Raw genomic sequence first — 19,456 nt, forward strand, 5'->3', positions numbered from 1 at the left:
TGTGATGCATTTGAAGTAAAGGTCTTTGGAATATTTATTTACTTTATACACACACACACACACACACACACACACACACACACACACACACACACACACACACACACACACACACACACACACACACACACACACAAACACACAAACACACTTGTGTTTCCACCACTTCAGGGGACACCACACTGTATTACAATTATTTTATGGAGACTTACCTTCATAATCACTGCTTGGCTACCTTTAACCCCTACTTTAACCTAAATTTTACCTTATTGAAATTGGCTTTTTGTCCCTAAAATGAGGGCGAGTCCCCACAATGGAACTGTGTGCAACAGATTTATGTCCCCCTGAAATGATTGATATACGTACACACACACATACACACACACATACATGCAACCAAACACAGTACTTTGATGTGGAGCCAGTTTTGCCGGATGGTTTGCACAATATGCTGGTTTGGTGCAAAATAAACAGCATCTCTGTGGCCTGACACACACACACACAAAGACAACCATCTGTTCTAATAGTGAGTCCAGGTTCCTGCCAAGATGTTATCAACTGATTGGCACCGAAAAGATATCAGCCCGTTAGAGACAGACCGGACATGCTCTGTCCTGTGACATTTTAAATCACACTTTAAGCACATGTTGAATAAAGTGCATGAGGCAGGTGTAGGTGGACATGTCTGAACAGAGATCTAACTCATCTGTTGTTGTGAATACTCCAATCATCATATTTCAATCCTAGACTTTTGAGTGAAGTCATCAGCCTTTAAAGTTGGGATGGGTCATTCATGATGCAAACAGTGAACACAATGAAAAAAATCCACTAATAATTCAATCTGAACACAGAAACAAAGTTTATGTGAAGTATCAGTAAGTTTAGACTTACAGTTGGATTAGAGCAAATCTAAGATCTTTGACTAAACCTTATCATAAAATGCACTGAGTGTAACATCATCTTTAAATGTAGTTTTAGACTGTTAATAAAGAAGGTAACTGAAATAAATACATGTGATTTTTGCCACATGAATTGAGGAAACAGTTTCAAACAAGACTAGGCTAACATCACCTAAAGTCTGAAACAGGTGGGTAATGCAGACTATGTACTGTATGAAACGTGTACCAACAGAGATGGGTCATCAGAGAACTGAGCTAATCACTTGAAGCATCGGCAGCCAATATACTCTGAGTGCAGGAGCAGTCTCACCAGTAATTAGACCCACCCACAGGAATGAATTGTGCGAGGCTCTCACAGAAATACACCAGCAAGAAACCACAACATTTCTGTGTTTTCCCACTTGCTAACACATCACACGTTGTTTCTTTTTACAAAGTAAATGTTTTTGCCATGTTACGTGGCCTCTCTTTCTAATTTAGTTTTTCAAGGGCAACAATGCCAAACACAATATTTCCACACCACAAGACTTAATAATACCACATTCCACCTTAATTCGTTCTGCAATGGAGATCAACATTACAGTAACATTTTCAGACATCATCACTGTCTCCCTTAATTTAAGTCTGACTCACCTCAAATAGAACAAAGAGGAAAAAGTTTGTCTTGCAAAGAGAGACAGACACTAAAAGCTAAGCTGAGATTCAGTCTTCTTCAGATTTAATACTATTCACCATTCTCCCCTGTTCCCTCGATCTGTTTCATCTCTCAGAGGTTTTACTTTTCTGTCCTTGGTTTGTCCTCTTTTTTACTTTCATGCCAGTCCATCCCTCCAGAGGGCACAACTGTTTCTCGATTAGAAACGATTGCTGTCTCTCTTTCTTTCTTACTCTCTTCTATCTCTCCGACTCGACTCTCTGACAGTTCAGGAGTAATTTGCAGTAGCCTAATCTGGCTGGAACACGCTAAACTAATTAACATGGGATGAAGCAGCCTAACTTATCATTTCACTATATGTACATACATCACAGACACACACACACACACACACACTCACACACACACAATGGATGAGACACTCTGGGGAGAATAAGAAATGATGGGTACTACTTCGGGGAGGAAATGGGGAAGGAGGCCAGATATAAAAAGGAATGAAAAGAGGTAGATATATAGAGCACCGAGGGAAGAGAAGCTATTTCTGTGTTATGTTCACACAACTCTGCTTCTACTAATATTAACATATGGAACATTGTAGGCTGCACCCTGAGGCAAAAATGTCTGAAAATGTATACATGCATGTGATTATACAGTTAGGGCTGCCAGAGATGGCACACTTTGCTCTCCTGGACACATTAAATATTTGCATTTTCTACAGAATTGACTCAGCACAGAGTGGTTTAGCACCTTAGTTGACTTGCTTAGCTGAGGAAACTGGATTTAAAATGACCCATTTCTAATAACAAAGGAAAACTTTCATGTTATAATCTTATTGTACTATAATTTGTGATATGTTTCAAATATTACTGATCACACCAGTATTCTCATGTTGTTTGTACTGTTAACTCCTGCATGCTCTTTGAAATATTGCCTAAAGGTAAAGTTGGTAAGTTTGCTTATTAGAAACATGTTGATAAATATTGATTTGCTGCCATACTGATTTGTTAGCTTTGGCTACAAGTCAATTTGACTTTTATGTGCAGTGTCTGGTTGTGGGCTGTACCCTTGGACTAAAATGCACCTGATAACGTATACATACATGTGATTATTCAACTTGGACTGTAAGAAATAACACACTTTGCTCTACTGGGCAATGGCAACATCATTAAAAATGTGACTCAGCCTGCACGCCATCATCTCTAATTTGCTGTGGTGCAGTACAGAATTCACACATTTTCATTTTCTCTTCATTCTCATTAATCCATATAAAGATTTACCTCGACACACGTTGCCATTATCCGGTTCATAACCAGCTTTGCAGCTGCAGCTGCCGATGGGAACCATCCACTCTCCATCTCCATTACAGTAGAGCTTTATGGGCACATCCACTTCCTCAGCGTTGGGAATACAATTTCCTCTGGCAATGACTAGGGAGGTAGACTCTGCACCAGTCAGTGTCTGAACGAATCAGAGTAAATATAAAAGATGGGTTAAGAGTCACAGTTTTTAAATCAGCTGATTCAGAATCTAATGAAAAGACCACAGTTTTTAGTTGGTAATAATCCATACCTCTGGGAAAAAAGCAAAGTTCTGCACCACACTAGGGCATTTCTTGTAGAACACCCTGACAGCCAGAAGGGACATGCACGCACCCAGATCCTGAAAGGCCAGGTGGAAGCCTCTGCCTTTGGACAGAGGCCCAAAACTCCGAACTTCTGTGTTCACCTTCATTAGCCTTCCCCCGAAATCAACCTGGGAAAAACTCTCATCTGCTGCAATGGTGTCCACCTGGCAGAGATAAAAAGAGAGAAGAGGACAGTGTGAATTTAAACTGAAGAACTGGTTTATTAAAAAAACTATTAAGCTACGTACAGTTATATTATGAATTCTAAGAAGAACTTTACTACTGGTGTCTGTGTTGAGTAACGTTTATCATTACATTTTCACTTGAAAATACTAATTTACATTGTGACAATGCTCAATGCTCTAATGGCCTCACTTTACTTCTTCATTCAAAGGGTAATTACCTTCAGAAAGGGGGCATTAGCCCAGTACTCCACCCCTTTGATGCCCTCCGATACGGTTCTGTCTGTTTCCAGATAGTAAAGGTTGAATGTCTCTTTGCAGGAGCCCAGGACACTGGGGATGGAGGCACAGTCACGAACAGTGAAGCGGATCTCCACATATATCCGCTGTGCCGCCCGCCGGTCAATGTAAGTGGTGAGGAGCCAGTTGTTCTGGCTGGGCTCAAACACGTTGCACACCTGGTACGTCCTGATGGTGTTGAGGTTCTCATCATAGCCGCTCACCTCCTCCCACTGGAGGATGTGTGTGTGAGAGGAAGGGGCAGAAGGTGTGGATGAGAAGGAAGTAAGCAGAGGAAGGGGAGAGAGGCTAAAATGATTAATGGGTTTACCAAGACCTGGCACAAATTAAACTTTCTCTTTCCCTCCTTCCCATTTTGTCTCTCTTTTTTCTACCAACTCTCCTCCCTCATTCCCTTTTTTCTCACTACCTTGTTCTGTGCTGCACAGGGACAATCATTCATCACAATTAGAGCCTCTCACCTCAAACACACACACACACACACAGAACAGACCATTGTAAGCAGCTAGCTGCCAAGCCAGCATTTAAAAAAGCCACAGAGTGTAAGACAGTTGGTGCAAAGATCCTATTCTATTTTATTCAGTTCTATTTTATTTTATTTTATTTTATTTTAATCATTGTCTATTTCAGGCTCTTCCGTTGTATTTCCGTTCGATAGCGGTTAATTGGTGTCACCTTGCCACTGTAATTAAGATTTTGACAGACTTGTTAATGGAGCACAGTAAAGTGTATTCAAACTCTTTTTCCCCCCAAGGGTACATGCACATACACACACACACACACACACACACACACAGTACAACTTTGCACATTGTTCTTACTCCATTGGCAGGGAACGATATCCAGCCAAGCTCAGCTGTCGCTGTCCTTGTATCCATCACTGTCTCTGTCAGACAAAAAGAGAAACAGAAAGGCAGCAAGAGGTGAAACGACGGAGCTGCATGAGGAGGACAGGTATGAGTTTAATTAATAGTCAGCTCAGACGCTAACTTTAGTACTGCATAGTGATGCATGTCATTCATATTCATAAAACCCCTCTTTACACCTTTTCTGCAGAGCTTCTCTTTTTTCTTTCCTCTATCGTAAGATAAAGCTGGTACGAAAGTCGAAAATAAACCAGATTGTGGTTATGCTAATGCAATATAAAAGTAACAATGATATGACACAATGACAACAAAGATAACAATATTATCATTGTGTATTTATTTTACCCTGGCATAGCAGAAAACAGCCAAGCAGATTGGCTGCCTAATCAACAACCACCGAATAATTGACAGTGCCAAGAAATCACCCTATTTCAGTTCATTCAGTGTGAACATATGATCATATGGCATACTGCAATAAACAATTAATAGTATGTTGAAATCCCTGTTTATCCTGAAGTAGTAGTAAGTTTATCTACTGCTGTATGAACAAGAGTGTAGTGATGGCCAAAAGAAAACAGTTATATAAGCAGTTAGCAACAGAAAAATGAGAGCAGGAAAAACTCATTTATTTATAATTCATGGGTAGTTATCTCTAGTGGTGTCGAATAACAGGGTTACTGGTTCGATTCCTGGTTCCTCCTGGATATATGTATAGGTGTCCTTGGACAAGACACCAAAACCTTAGAGTAGGGCCGCCATCTACTGCAGCTGTTTGAACGTCAATTTCCCCAAAGGGATCAATAAAGTATGTCATTATTATTATTATTTATGAAGAGGGTGTAGAGACATTTCAGCCACTGAGTAGCCAGGAAAACAAAACTTGTAATTCCTGAATGTCTGCTTCCATAACTAGTTAGCCACTAACAAGCCGCAACACATATAGTCAATGATGAAGCTGAGACTTACAAGATGCTAATAAGTTACCTGCTTTACAGTCCTACCTTATCAGAATATCCTTTGCTACAAAAAAATCCCCTTAACTTATCCCCAACTACCCCTGGGTAGCACACATTTTGAATAGATTCACCTCAAGTCGCTGCACAAAGCTAAAATAACCCTCTTAATAATCTATTTCTGATACTTTCCATTCTCATCAGTAAAAACATCCAATGTCTTCAAGGGACACTACAGTAATATGATGTTAAAGTAACATACAGTACTTGGATTAGTAACTCTAATGTAAGAGTAATTGACATTTTAACAATATCAAACGTTTGTTTTTTTCTTTGTATAACATGCCCTGTCACATCTCTGGGTCTAAAAGACATTATCGACAGTGTTACTGCTGGCCACACGTAGTAATAATGGATTTTAAATTGCATCAGTTTAATGAGGTATTTTGATTTGTCTGTGATTTGCTGAAGCTCAAACCCACAGAGCTTAAATTCCTGAGACTTCCAACCAGTCACTTAGAACCAATGAAGCCTTTTGGGTGAGAAGTTAAACTTCAGAGACTTCAGACAATGTATTAAGCTACATTCAGTATATGAAAATAGAATTCACATGATGGGTCAAACTGTGATAAATTATTTAATACATATTATCCACTCCCTCTTGTGCTGCAGCAGTAATATCAATTTACCAAACTAATACTACAGTATGTGAATGTGTGTACAGTAGGTACTGTAGCACTCCACTGACCTGGATGCCACTAATAACTTTATGCTGCTTCCGTAATCTCACATACTAACCTGACACATTAAATCGCAGCTGGGCAACACACTGACACCGTTCTGTTCATCACAAAGCTAATTGTGCTCTTATATGGCAGCAAAGGTGTGTGAAGGCAGAGAAGTAGGATATATGACAACTAAACAACAAAGCAACTAGACAGCAAAATCTCAGATGGCAAAATTCATTGTAAAACATGTCACTTCATATTGTAGATTCCAAAGTTTTAATGGTGAAATATTGCTATATAAGCAGCCTTAAGACATATTTCAGCACGTGAAAAGCCTCACACTGCGAGAAATGAGAGACACTTTATAAAAAATAAATTACCAACAATCCATGCCCATGCATGCAAAACCACATGCTATGAAAAATGTAGGATGGTAAAAGATTGCTAGCTGTATTATTGCCGACAGTGAATAAATTTTCAGATGTGCTTGAAATACTACTTCCCCTGCAACTAAATCCTATTAAAATGTATATCTTTTGCTGGCACTTTGTTAAGTGAAATGAGTAAATTTAAATCTGCTTTCAGTTTTGCATATAGGATTTAAAAAAAAAGGAAAGATTCAATACCAAATACTGTTTAAACCACATCAACAGCTGAAAATTCAACGATGCCTCTGCTCCAATTTGTGCTCCCATTTATATAATGTTTCTCGAGCAGGTTTCTTAGTTCTCCTGTGTTACAGTACTTGATAGTGAACTAAGCTCGAGTAGGCAAAATGAACACTGACAGTGAGCGGACACGCTGACACATTCAGACCAACGTAGGTTAGTTGGCATGCTGACAGCTCAGACCCTAACAGAGCCCTTGGTAATAAAACATGGTGAGAAGGTTCAGCGACATTGCACCATGAGCAAGCCGCAGGCAAACAAGCCCCCTTGATTCTTGACATGCTTTCCTCCTCTTGTTCTCTTTCATTTTGTCACCTTGCCTCTCATTATCTGCTCTCTTCCTTCACACCCTCCCCACCTTCATCCTCTCCTCCATTCTCTCTCCCTGTCTTTCATCCCCCATTCTACCTTGGGTGCTTCTTTTTTTGTCAGCGAGCTCGCCTAATTACAGCAGAACCAGGTTTTTCAGCTCTCTCCTGGGAGTGAGGGTCATTTGGGAAAATGAAATGCTTGTCATGCAAAAATGTAGTCGACTATCAAAAACTTGCACCAAAGCTTATTCAAACGGTGACAATTGTCACTATCTAATTTGTAGCTTCAGTGCATTTAGTGGCATGTTGTCAACAAAGACTTTCTGAAATCAATCCACAGCAGAATACACACCCAGTTTATTTCTACCCTGCATATTTTGCCAGTTCAAAAGTCTTTGAAGTTTGGGTTAAAAAAAGAGGCTAAAAAGAAAAAATGGTAATAAAGAGGGAAATTCACAGTGTTGACAGAAAAGATGTTGGAATAGCTCATGTAGTCTTACACACTATACCTCCCAGCAAAGTCTTGTAAGAAGGGATTTGATTAAGGGATTTGCTTAAAAAATAGAACAATGGCTGTGCACCAAACCAACAAAACCATCTTTCTGCTTCAAAGTAGAGCGTTAAAGGAAAAGTCTGTCTGTTTTCAGATGCAGTACATCAGTACACAAACTCGCCTTGTAGCCCAAACTCTTGGAAGACCCCTCAACAGAAGCTTTAAGGCCAAGCACAGGGCGGGTGATTGGTTAAGTATATAAAAAGATAAAACCAACTCTTTGTCCACAAGTATACAAGCATCAAATCCTCACATTTTGGAAGTGGTTGGTGTTATTTTTTCAGCATATTTGCAGAATCACTTTCTTTTGATTAGTGAAGTGATGAATTGACTAATTGCTTCAGTTCTTCATGTATTTGAACACATTTCTGGTGCATGAGTTAAAAACAACATATGGAAACCATATCAGCAAACATACTTCTCAGTTTAAAAGAGAAGAATTTTAATCAGAACAAAACCAGTCATGTAGCGGATGGTCTCTGTTGGGCTTATTAGAATGTATCTACTCATCAGTCTAATTAACAGCACACAGCACACACCTCTCTGTGCATAATAGGGTATGCTCTCCGATCAGGCTAATTACTTTTGACATATTGGAGGCTGTGATCGCAGTGTGCCCACCTCCCCCACACCCACCTCCTCAACCAATGCTACATCACTGAACGAAACCAAAGCTATTTAATGGCAGAAGAAACAGCAGGTAAATCTGTGCAATGTGGTAGCAGTCAAAGAGGATGTTAAATCCTTGTTGTGGCCTACAAGGGAGAAATAAAAGTATTTCTACCACAGATGCTGAATTAGAAGTAATTTTACAGCCTTCTTCTCTTTCTCACTTTGTTTCTTTGTGTGTGTGTGTACACGGCTTTATGTAGTTGTGTAATACCCTAATGATGCTTTCGGGAGGACATTTTGGCTGGCACTCACAACTTCAGAGGGTTAAGACTTGATTTTAGGGATAAAGCTGGGATCAGGCTTATGTTTGTGTTAAGGTAAGTCATTTAGACTTGATGGTTCAGGTTAGGGGCAATTTGAACTATGTCAAAATCCTCACAACAGTTTAAAGTGTGTGTATGAGTGTGTAAATGAGAGATTATTATAAGAATTGGTGGTCATATGGCAAGTGACATTGTTTTATCATATACCAATTAGTCTAGTGTGATCTAACCAGATTAGGTTGATGCTGAATTATATGCCTGAATGTGTGTAAATATGTATGTGTGTACTATATATGCAGTATGGCTGTAAGGAAAAGAAAGACATTCTGCCTGGGAGCATCTTTTCTGTGGGCAAAGCAGCAAAATAACAAACAGACGTACACACATACACACAAACAACAACAAAAAAACGCACTAAAAGCCCTCCTGGAGTGATGGACGTCATACCACCCACAGAGACAGTTGCTGACCAATCAGGCCCTGAAGTGGAATGACATAGTATCACAGAAGGACAACTCAGTCAAGAGCGCACATGCTCAGATACAGAAGTGCACTTGGACAAATCAAATATACGTAAGGTACACAGATACACGTGTACACTCACATACACAAACAAACTGCTGGTATTTTGATGCGGAGCCTCATTAACCTGGGCAAACACCGACATGTACACAAACAAAGCTTTGTAATTAAACTTAAACATTTGGTGGTTTGGATTTTAAGAAGAAAAGATTAGGAAAAAGTTTTATCTCTAGTCAGTAGTGGAACAAATACCACACTATAAAAACTCCATGAGAAGAAAAAGCTTTCAAGTGTTACATTATCATATAAGTAATATTTAGACATTTTCACTTCCTTTTTTAAATGTAGAAATCTTGAACTGAGAATTGACTGCAGCTGTTAGATAAGTGCTGAGTAAAAAAAAAAAAAAAAGCAGTCAGTGTCAGTGGTTTAATTCCCAGTTCTTTCTGTCATATGTTGAAGTGTCCCCTGGGCGAGACACTGAATGTCTGGTAGGATCAGGCCAGCTGCACAGCAGCTTCATCACTGGTGTGTGATTGTGTGTGTGAATGGGTCAATGAGATGCACTGTACAGCACTTTAAATGGCGGTAAGTTAGAAAGTGCAGGAAGCGCAAACTATTTTTATATTTACCAAATGAAAATACTCAAGTAAAGTACCTTAAAGTTGTATTTAGGTACAATACGAACTGTAAGTGAATCTAATATCTAATCTAATAACAAGTTTGATCTCGATCTTGAGTTTTTTTTTCCGTAAAACCCCCACAGCTCCCCAGTGGCCTCAGTATTATACTCTGGTGTCTCAGGTTTTATCTGCACATGTTTCTTTTAAGCTATAGTATACTCAGGCTTATGCAAAGCCTCCCTCAATAGTTTCCACATACAGCATCAATCTGTAGCACCGGCTAATGGCCTGACCCTGTTGTCTTAAAAGAGTCTGCTCAGCAGTTCAAAAACACGTTGGATCAGCAAAAAACAGACATAACTATGCAACAACGGTGGATTTACTCAAGGAGCTGCAGATGTGGACAAAATCACAAATTCTGCTACAATAGCATGACACCATCATGTGAAGCGAACACAGATACAGCGTTAAAGGCTTAGCAGAGTCGGCATTAGAACGAATCATATTGAGGGGTATAAAGGTAAGCACAGGGGAGGGGACACACACATATACACATCTTCTCTGCCTTACACACACAGCTACATCATAGGCTGGCATCATAAAGCAAATTAAACATGTGGCTTACTTTTATAAGAGCCACAGGACGCATGGTGCCAAATCTCCTAAGAACGGTGTCATTCCACTAAGTCGGGCATTTTTTCTCAACCACTAGCTGAACCAAACGGGACTTTATTTTGTGGAGCAAAGTGTGTTTGTCAGAGTGGAGAATGAATCGTTGCATTTTTGCTGTGGATGCACCAAATCTTAATGCATGTTTAAAAGCAATCAGTGGGAATGATTCCCCTCAGATGTGTGTGGTAATTTGGGAGGATGTGCTTCCATAATACAATCTCCAAAGTAATTAACTGTCCCGTTTAATGGATTGTACTGTATAATTAAACTACTGTACATATTGCCTTTTACACTTAGCGTTGTATACTCTTATGTCTAGGAAACTGTTTCTTCTTGTCTTCGGACATCTTTGTATGAATGTTTGAATTACTGCATCTGCTAGGAGCTATTAAAAACATTTAATCAACTCAAACATCATGTATATGTAGGAGTTGTACGTAGAGATGCCACTAACTAACTGTTATTCAACTTGATCAGGCTCCCTGACAAAGTTATAAGGTCCAACTTTAACCACTCCTCATTACAAGTAAACTGACCTTTGTGTCAAGTTGTTATCTAATTTGTTGAATTTCACCATTGAGAGGTGCAATTACACATTTCTAGCTGATCCCAGAGTCGAAGGTTAACTTAATTCACCTAAATTTTAACAAAAACAATCAATAAGAACCAATGGGCTGCTAACCTGTGTTTTCTGGCTTTGAAAGTTAAATTCATAAAAATCGACATTTTAGTTTTATATTTACACTATATTTTCCCATGACGCAGGCACTCTGTGATTAATCCATTAAGTGTTGGACTATAATAAGCCACGTCTAAGCCTTCTGGTGACAACATTTGAAAGAGCCATAGATTCTGCATTACATTTGTTAGTCCCCGATCCTCTGCTAACTTCTTCTTCTAACCCTGGTGTTAATTTCCTTCTTGATTTGTCCTCTGTGTGCTGCACAAAACAAATTAGACACATGGGGTTCTTGGTCCTGCTGTATTAATAGCTAATCTCTGTTTATTTGCTCTCACACACTGCAGGGACTTGAGTACACACCACCAGGTGAAGACAACTTGCAGCCTGACAGTACTGTATATACAAAGTAATTCAGTGTATAACCACCCAGCTATTGATTGGACTTTAGGGCTTATTGAAGTGTTGCTCACATTGTAAACCTTACAAAAAGTGTTCCATATTCAACATTTCTCTCCTCTTAAACTTCTTCCTCGAAGCATATTTGATTAACTTGGAGACCTGTGTTGAACCTCACTACTTCTTTGGCATCATTCCCAGTCCCCTTATATAAGAGGTGAAGCTTGTTCCACTGTGTGTGTATATTTGAGTCACAGTATTGATGATAAAATATCACTATGTCAAACTTCCATTTTGGATTGTTGAATTGCCCGGTGAGGATTTTAGCTTTTGCTCTCCGATTCCTGGTTGCTAAATTAGGTGCTAGGCCTCTTAAAGTATTTTTGGCGTGGCCTACTGTCAGCTCGACTCTTATTTATGCACATTTAGCTCCTTTTTCCAAGAGAGGTAATTCAAGAACCTCCGTCCCTACTTGAACAGAGACCATAGCACACAAATCATCCTGAAAAGAGCAGTACGTTAAAATTTAAAATATGTAATACATTATGATATTAGATAATAGTCTCTCAGTAAAACAAGAAAAATGGTTTGAAGAAGAGCAGTAAATTACCTAATATGTGAAAAGCTAACAACGTCTCCTGGTCCAACTTGATTTTTAAAACATAAGTCAGTTGGTTTGGAGTGTTATTTATTATTAGACAAATCATTTTTGCAATCAAAAATATCAATATCAAGTCTTTCCCTTCTCATATTAAAGGCATGGTTGTGGAGAATCATGTAACTAAAGAACTGCTGAAAACCAAAAGGAGTATGTTGGTGAAGTGGACAGAAACAAGACTCCAAATGAATGCTAATGTCGTCCCATGTCCACCTAATGTGCAAACAAGCAGCAGTTTCTAACATATTCCTTACAAATAAACATGTTGATCAAATTCATTTTTATATCACAACCCCACAGCATGAATCATCTTTGTGTTCAAGTGAGACCTAATAAGTCGGTGTTGTGTTTACAGCTTCTGCTTCTTCTTCAAGTAACTAAAAATTCAACCAAAATCAGCAACGACCCAGAGGACCAGGACCAGCAGCTAGCGAGAAAAGAGGATTACCCAGCAACAGGTGGTAAACAGATAAGATAATAAAAGAGCTGCATGGAGAGGGAAATACATGGTAGACATTTTCAGGCCAAATGTGCCCACAAAGCATCGTGGCCTCACAGGAAAAGATCTTTAGGATCAGACGTGCACAAGTGCAACCAATGCCTTTAGGTATCAGGTTGTTTTTCTCATTGCTGACACGTCGTTGTTGTTGTGAATGGAAGCTGGCAGCGGCACAGGGCCGCTGTGTTAAAAAGAACAACCAAACTGTCACACATGAGCACTTATCGGTGTCACACTTTCTTATTGAACAAGCATCCCACGTGTACACACACACATACACACCCTCAATCTCAGACTTTGTGGTCCCCGTCGTTGCTTCCTTCTCGTTCTCTTCTCTTTGTGCCTCTCCCTCGCCCTGTGATTTCACCTCTCCTCTCGTTTTCCTCTCCTCATCTAACAGCCCTGACCTAGAAAATTTGTAGTGTCATGATTTCGCTTGATGAAAGAGGGCATGTTCGCCACTAGAGAAGCCTCCCATTTCAGCTTTTCAGAAACTGAAAAATACCTGTTAAATCCTGTCTTGGTGCCTGTGCAGTGCACACTGTGACAATACAGAGCCTTTCTTCATTAGTAAAATCAAATAGGAGAAATGCTGGTAATTGCTGTAGCTTCTGTAATGTTGGATTTCTCAATAGCATAGTTTGATGACTTGCCATTGAAATATTACAAGACAGTGAAAGAGGGCAGACCTGCAAACACAATGCGCTGTTTTAAAGAAGTGAGAAGGTCTGTGGCTTTAAAACGCAGAAGGTATTGTGGTTCTCCAGAATATGATTGGCTGTCACAGCAGAGCCTTGTCACTATAAATATAACTGCAACATATTGAATTTTTAGACAACAGGGTGTGCTAGTCACTGTAAAATAAATAAATAACTAACTTATTGTCTTTTAGAAAATGGGAACAGCACAACAATAAAAAGAGAACATATTGGGTTCTTATTTTTAGCACTGAGCCCAGATGAAGTGTGTCTTTCTCTCTCTGGATGAAAACTTAACACGAAACTGCCACTAGTACAAAAAGAAACGTGCACACACACAAACACACACACGTGCACACGCTCGCTCAGAGACATAAGCGCTGTGTGAAGCATCCAGTCTGTCACTGTGGCAGAATCCTTTGTGCCTTTGTGACTAACACAAGGGGAGCAGTCTTCTAACTGACATGCTCTGTTTTTAAAGGAGAGCGACGCCTGTAGACGCCACATTAGACGTCGGCACATGCCGTATCATTTGTTCAAGAGATGTTCAGTGCGTTGATAAGGCAGGTAATTCAGAGGGCGACACGAGCGAGCTCGGGTGAGGACGATAAAGCTTCTGTAGGCACAAATTAGAGTTTGTGTTCACCGTAGAACATATGGTGAAGAGGATGTGTAGGAAGCCTAGAAGCCATATGTCATCTTTTGTTAACTGTGAATATAAACAAATCAAATCTTTGTGGAGGTGGATATTGTCTATTGTCATTTTGCATCTACCATTAGAGTAGTCTGAATGTCTGTATGTCCTCTTAAAGTGGGTCTGATGACTCTATTTATATATATATATATATTATATTTATATATATTTTATAATATGATCCAAGTTGACCCAAAAGCAATCAATGGAAATAAAAATACAGCAAAGAAACCAAACACCAAAAGGCAGAAAATAGTTCTTAATTCAGATTTGAAAATGGGTAGACTCGTGGCACAATTATCAGAAAGTTGTTCCATCGGTGTAAATCATAGAAGCTAAAAGCAGCTTCGCCCTGTACAACCAGTAGAGTCCTGCTGGTTTTATGTTCTTCAAGTAGATCAAAATGGATTTTGGCCTCGTACGATTGAGTGATTTATAATCTAACAGTAGCACTTCAAAAGTCTGTTCTGCAGGGGTGTTCTGAATGAGCTGAAATTGTCTAATGGTTGTTTGTCAGTAGAACAGCTAAGACTCCGTTACAGTACTCCACGCTGCCTGAGACAAAGGCAAAAATTCATTTTTCAAAATCAAGTCTGCACATTAAATTTGTACCACAAGAGATGATAAAATGCTAAAAGATCTGCGTCAATTAAAATGCATTTCTAGTCTGGTTCTTTGTCTTTATACCTCTGGAATCAAGCTGAGCAATAACTTTTAATCTTTTCTGGTTGTTGGCAAAAATAACAATTTCTGTCTGTAATTTACTTAATTAGAGGAACTTTAATTGCATCCATGCTGTTAGTGTTAGTTATTAGTGAGCAGTGATTAAAAAAGGCATGGGAATTTTTTGATATTCCTGTTGATGATGCAGGAGAAAAGACTTGCAAATCCTTGCTTATCTCAGAGTTATAGATATGATGCTTAAACACCTCACACTGGATTTGAGGATTATTTTTTGGCCTCATTTGTTTTTGCACACTGCCTTCTATTTGCCAGAGAACATTTTGATCTTTCTTGTGCACTAACTTTTAGAGATTGGATCAATGGACTCTGATGACCCTGACAGCTCACTGACACAGACAGCTTCTGGGGGTGGCCCTGCTTTTTTCCTAAATTAATCAAAACAGACCCTCTCAACATTAATTAACCCCCCGGCGTCTAGATAAGCAAAGCTCCCTTTTTATTGTAAAACACTACATTATATCACTAGTCACATATTCTCAATGTGTGTGACACAAAGTCTGTTTACAATGATAATGACAGGTATGTATTACTCTGTGCATGCCCCTAATTGCTAATATCACAGTGCAGTGTCCTTTAATAAAGACATATTAAATACAGTATTTTTACCTTACAGTATTAGTCAACAGTGATTATTTCTCTTATGAACACACTACTGGTACAATACACTTAGTAGTACAAATGTGTTAAACTACTGTATATTATCAACCTCCACCTACATGTGATCACTAATAAACAACTAAATTATAGTTATAAAACCATTTTTATATGTTATAGTACTAATAAATGCTAAATAGCGTCACTGCATTGGGGCTGAGCACTATGAAAACGCAAATAACCTACACACAGTAGTGCGCCTGAACACATCCTGTGTGGAGACTGATGGAGGACTGAACCAGCTGCTGCTGTGACAACTTGCTGTTTTCACTATACGCTGCCCATGTAGACAGGGTGCTACTGTAAGTTGACAGTTCGCTACAGATACATATGGGCTTGGATTTGGAAAATACATTTGGTTTGCAACACGTCAGCACATGTCTGGAGGGTAAATCTGTGGAAGCCAGGAGACACAGAAACGAGCTGATTGAGCCACAAGAGATGTACAACGGTTGTCAAAATATTGGTAGTACTCCTTATTACTACCTCTGAACATCCTGTGTAAGATCAGTGTCCTACATTCAGCAGGTAACACTGAACTGTCAGAAATATTCTCCTGTTTGTATAATGATAACATTAGTTTGAAGGTTTAACTTTACTGGTACTGGCTGGAATAAATAGTTTATTAATTGATTAGTCGATAATAAGTCAGAGTTTTTCCTACAATACAAAAGCTTAGATGCTATGTCTAAGTGGTTTTGAAGAACACCTTAAGCCAAAAGAAAGTAAGGAGGTAGTTTGGTGCCATCAGAATAAATATAAAAACAGTGCATATTGTACAGTTTGCACAAGACTGACAAGAATAACAATTAGTTAGACAAACGCTTGTGTGATTGTGTGACAGATGCTAACCAAGCTAATCAAACAGTGGGATAGACATTTCCTCTAGTATCTAAACTGTATGTATGATAGGAGGCTGAATAGCTTTGTGTATTTGGCTTCAGGATATTGTGATGGACACATATTTAACCACATATTACAGACTAAATGATCAATTATTCAAAACAAATAATCAGCAGGAGAATAAATAATCAAAATAATTGGTAGTTGCAGCTCTACTCTTCGGCTTTTAATGGACTAATGCACCTCAAGTGAGCGTGCATTAGTTTAATCTGGCAATCTACTCAACTTTTAATCTGACGTCTACAGTAAATTGTAAATTGAACGACAACTTTAACTGTCATAAAACTCACAAAACTGCATGGCGAAATACAGCAAGGCTTTAAGAGTATCAAGAGATTCCCAATGTTTTTACTGTGTGTGTCTCAGAGCTGCCACTCAGAAGAGATGAGTGGGACATAAAATCAGACGAGGCAGAACTGAGAGCTACATATTGAAGCATTACAGCTCCAAGCACCAACATTTAATCTGCAAAGCCGTGACATCAAAGCCTCATCAATCCCCCACATTTTTATCAAATCAATCTTAAGTAAATATACTTCCATTGCATATTTCTTTCACGTTTTGACATGTAAACTGATAATAATTTAGGAACCCACAGGAGGGAACGTCAAAATAATTTTAGATTTGACTTGCGATCAGAAAAAGACTGACGGAAAAGGATGGCAGCACTGTAAGGAAATGGGCCACAGTGTGTATTGTGTGTCTAAGTACAGCTACACTGCGTCTCAAATGGTGACAGGCTCGTCGTATTCACAAAGAATCCACCCACAGCAGCATTACAGCTTCTTAAGTTTATATAAGTGCGCTGAGAAGGCAATGTGTGGACTGAAAAATAAGTACTGAAAAATACGCATCTCCATCTCACTGAAGACAAGTCAACATCTCAGTCAAACCTAAAATTATACGTCTTTGTATGAAGAAACAGATCATTAAAATGGTTCTGAATGTGACCCACTTCTTCAACTGAGCTAATTCTAAGCAAACATTAGACTTTTAACAATGCATAAAAAATAATAACAGTAGTGCAGGCACTTATTTATTTGTTTGTACATTTTAAAGTTATTTTCTTACATTATCAGCAGAGCTATAAAAACAGCAACATCTACTATTAACATGCTGTGGTTTTATGCGTCTGCTAACTAGTGACATAGACTCATTCTCATAACAGGTTTATGTATGGGTACAAGCAGCAGTCCTAGTGTTGATGAGAATGGGACATACATGTGGTCACAGTGACCTATGGGGACCAAAAACCAAAGAATTCATCCTTGACCCCAAGTGGCAATTTGTGCCAAACGTGAAGGAATTCCCGCCAATCATTTCTTATATGCTGCGTTCACAAGAACAGGGTGGCTGTACGGGTGGACAACCCAATAACACAATGCCTCTGCTCCTGGCTAATATCAGCATAGTTGCATAAAAACTAATTTAATTTAACTTAATGCTGCTGAGCTACAAATCATACGTTCATTGTGATTTTACATCGTAATGAACCAGAAACATCAGAGATCTGTGTCATTCCTGGTTAAATGTTCATATCGAGTGGATTTGTCTTGTTGTCAACAATATTAATAAAAAGACAAAACTATTCAACCTGCGAGCAAAAAGTCGGCTGTATAATGTATTTGTCACTGAGCTGCACTGCCATCCAAAAACACAGATTAAAAACACATTAATGAGCCACACTGTTGCACTAGGTGACAAGTTGCTCCATTACAATGAACAGGGCCACTACCGGATATTTCGAGTCAATCCCGCTGCAGCAAATACTCATTAGACCAATAAATAAATTCAAATAATATAAAAAACACACAGCACCATTTTGTGAAAATGAAAGTATAGATTGGTGACCTTTTTTAAAATTTATAAGTGAATGATTTTCACTTCAGTATAAACCAGTGGGTTTGGAACTGAGTGCCACAGACGTGGTAGAAAAGTAAAAATATTGAGAGAGATTTGTACTGATCCAGCAAGACCAGTTGGAGGGAGTCTCCTGGTCCCTGATGCCCAAAACGTTGTTACAATATCCCAGAAATCGGATGCTTCCTCTCTTCTTGTCATAGAGGCACCTATTAATTCCCTTTACTCGAGAGCTTTGTATTAAGAAATCAACACTATATATATATATAACGACGACGTAGCTTGAGCTGTCTGTCAGCTGCAGCTTAGATGGATTCAGGCACTCAACTAAGTGTAGGTCATTTGTGTTCTCTACTATCAATCTATACCTATACCTTCAACCAAGAAAGGTTGTTGGGCTGAATGTTTCCTCTCTTTTTCTTGTAAGTGAACCAATCACTTGACTTTGTGTTCAGATTTTTAGGAGTGTGAGGCATTCAGGAACAACACAGTATGTGGGTGATCCATTTTTCACAAACGCCTGTGAGTGAGGTGTTCAAAGACCATTAAATTTCTATGCATCCATTATTCATAGCGGGCTGGAGCCAATTCCAGCTCACATTAGGTGGGGGGCGGGGTACATCCTAGACAGGTCTTCATTCAAATATCAATTTAATGATTTTTGTTTTTTAAATCTCTGATCAATATACTGGAACAAATTTGTCCTCTTTAAATTTTTAAAAACATAGTGTGTTATTATGTCAATAAAATACAAAAATAAAATAGACAAATGCATGTATCACACAGAAAAGAAATTCATTATTTAGGCTGGTAAAAAAAAAATCTGCATGGCCAGTAGGTTTTTTCATGTACCAGACATCGGGTATTGGCTGGTGGGCCAAAAGTGGATTTCAGACTGTCACTTATTGGATGCCAAAACACAACAGAGTAGTTTTCAATTCTCATGGACATGATTTTACAATTTTGGAAAGTTATCCTATTAACAATGGTTTCATTGTGTGACATGATGAGCCTGTGTAAACAGTAGAAATACAGACATGTTATAAAGTAATGCAGAGCGTTTTGAATTCTCCAGGAAAGAAAAAATCTCAGAGTTGGCAGGTATGTTGTTGGTGTCCAGCATTTTATTGACTGACTGGTTGTGAATAGATAATTTTCGAGTACATTGAGATTGAGA

At 38.8% G+C, this 19,456-nt stretch overlaps 1 protein-coding gene across 1 annotated transcript in view; it reads right to left on the minus strand.

The window, feature by feature from the left end:
- Nucleotides 1–19,456, minus strand: part of LOC113152811 (ephrin type-B receptor 1-like) — a 73,879-nt gene that overhangs the window by 39,537 nt on the left and 14,886 nt on the right. Inside the window, exons 2-5 of the mRNA XM_026346266.1 lie at nucleotides 4,482–4,546; nucleotides 3,582–3,872; nucleotides 3,124–3,342; nucleotides 2,832–3,012 (exon numbers count right to left, since the gene is read on the minus strand). Coding sequence (XP_026202051.1) covers nucleotides 2,832–3,012; nucleotides 3,124–3,342; nucleotides 3,582–3,872; nucleotides 4,482–4,546 — 756 coding nt within the window. The remainder of the gene's footprint in view (nucleotides 1–2,831; nucleotides 3,013–3,123; nucleotides 3,343–3,581; nucleotides 3,873–4,481; nucleotides 4,547–19,456) is intronic.

The sequence above is a fragment of the Anabas testudineus genome, chromosome 4, assembly GCF_900324465.2.
Source record: "Anabas testudineus chromosome 4, fAnaTes1.2, whole genome shotgun sequence".
Lineage (NCBI taxonomy): Eukaryota > Metazoa > Chordata > Actinopteri > Anabantiformes > Anabantidae > Anabas > Anabas testudineus.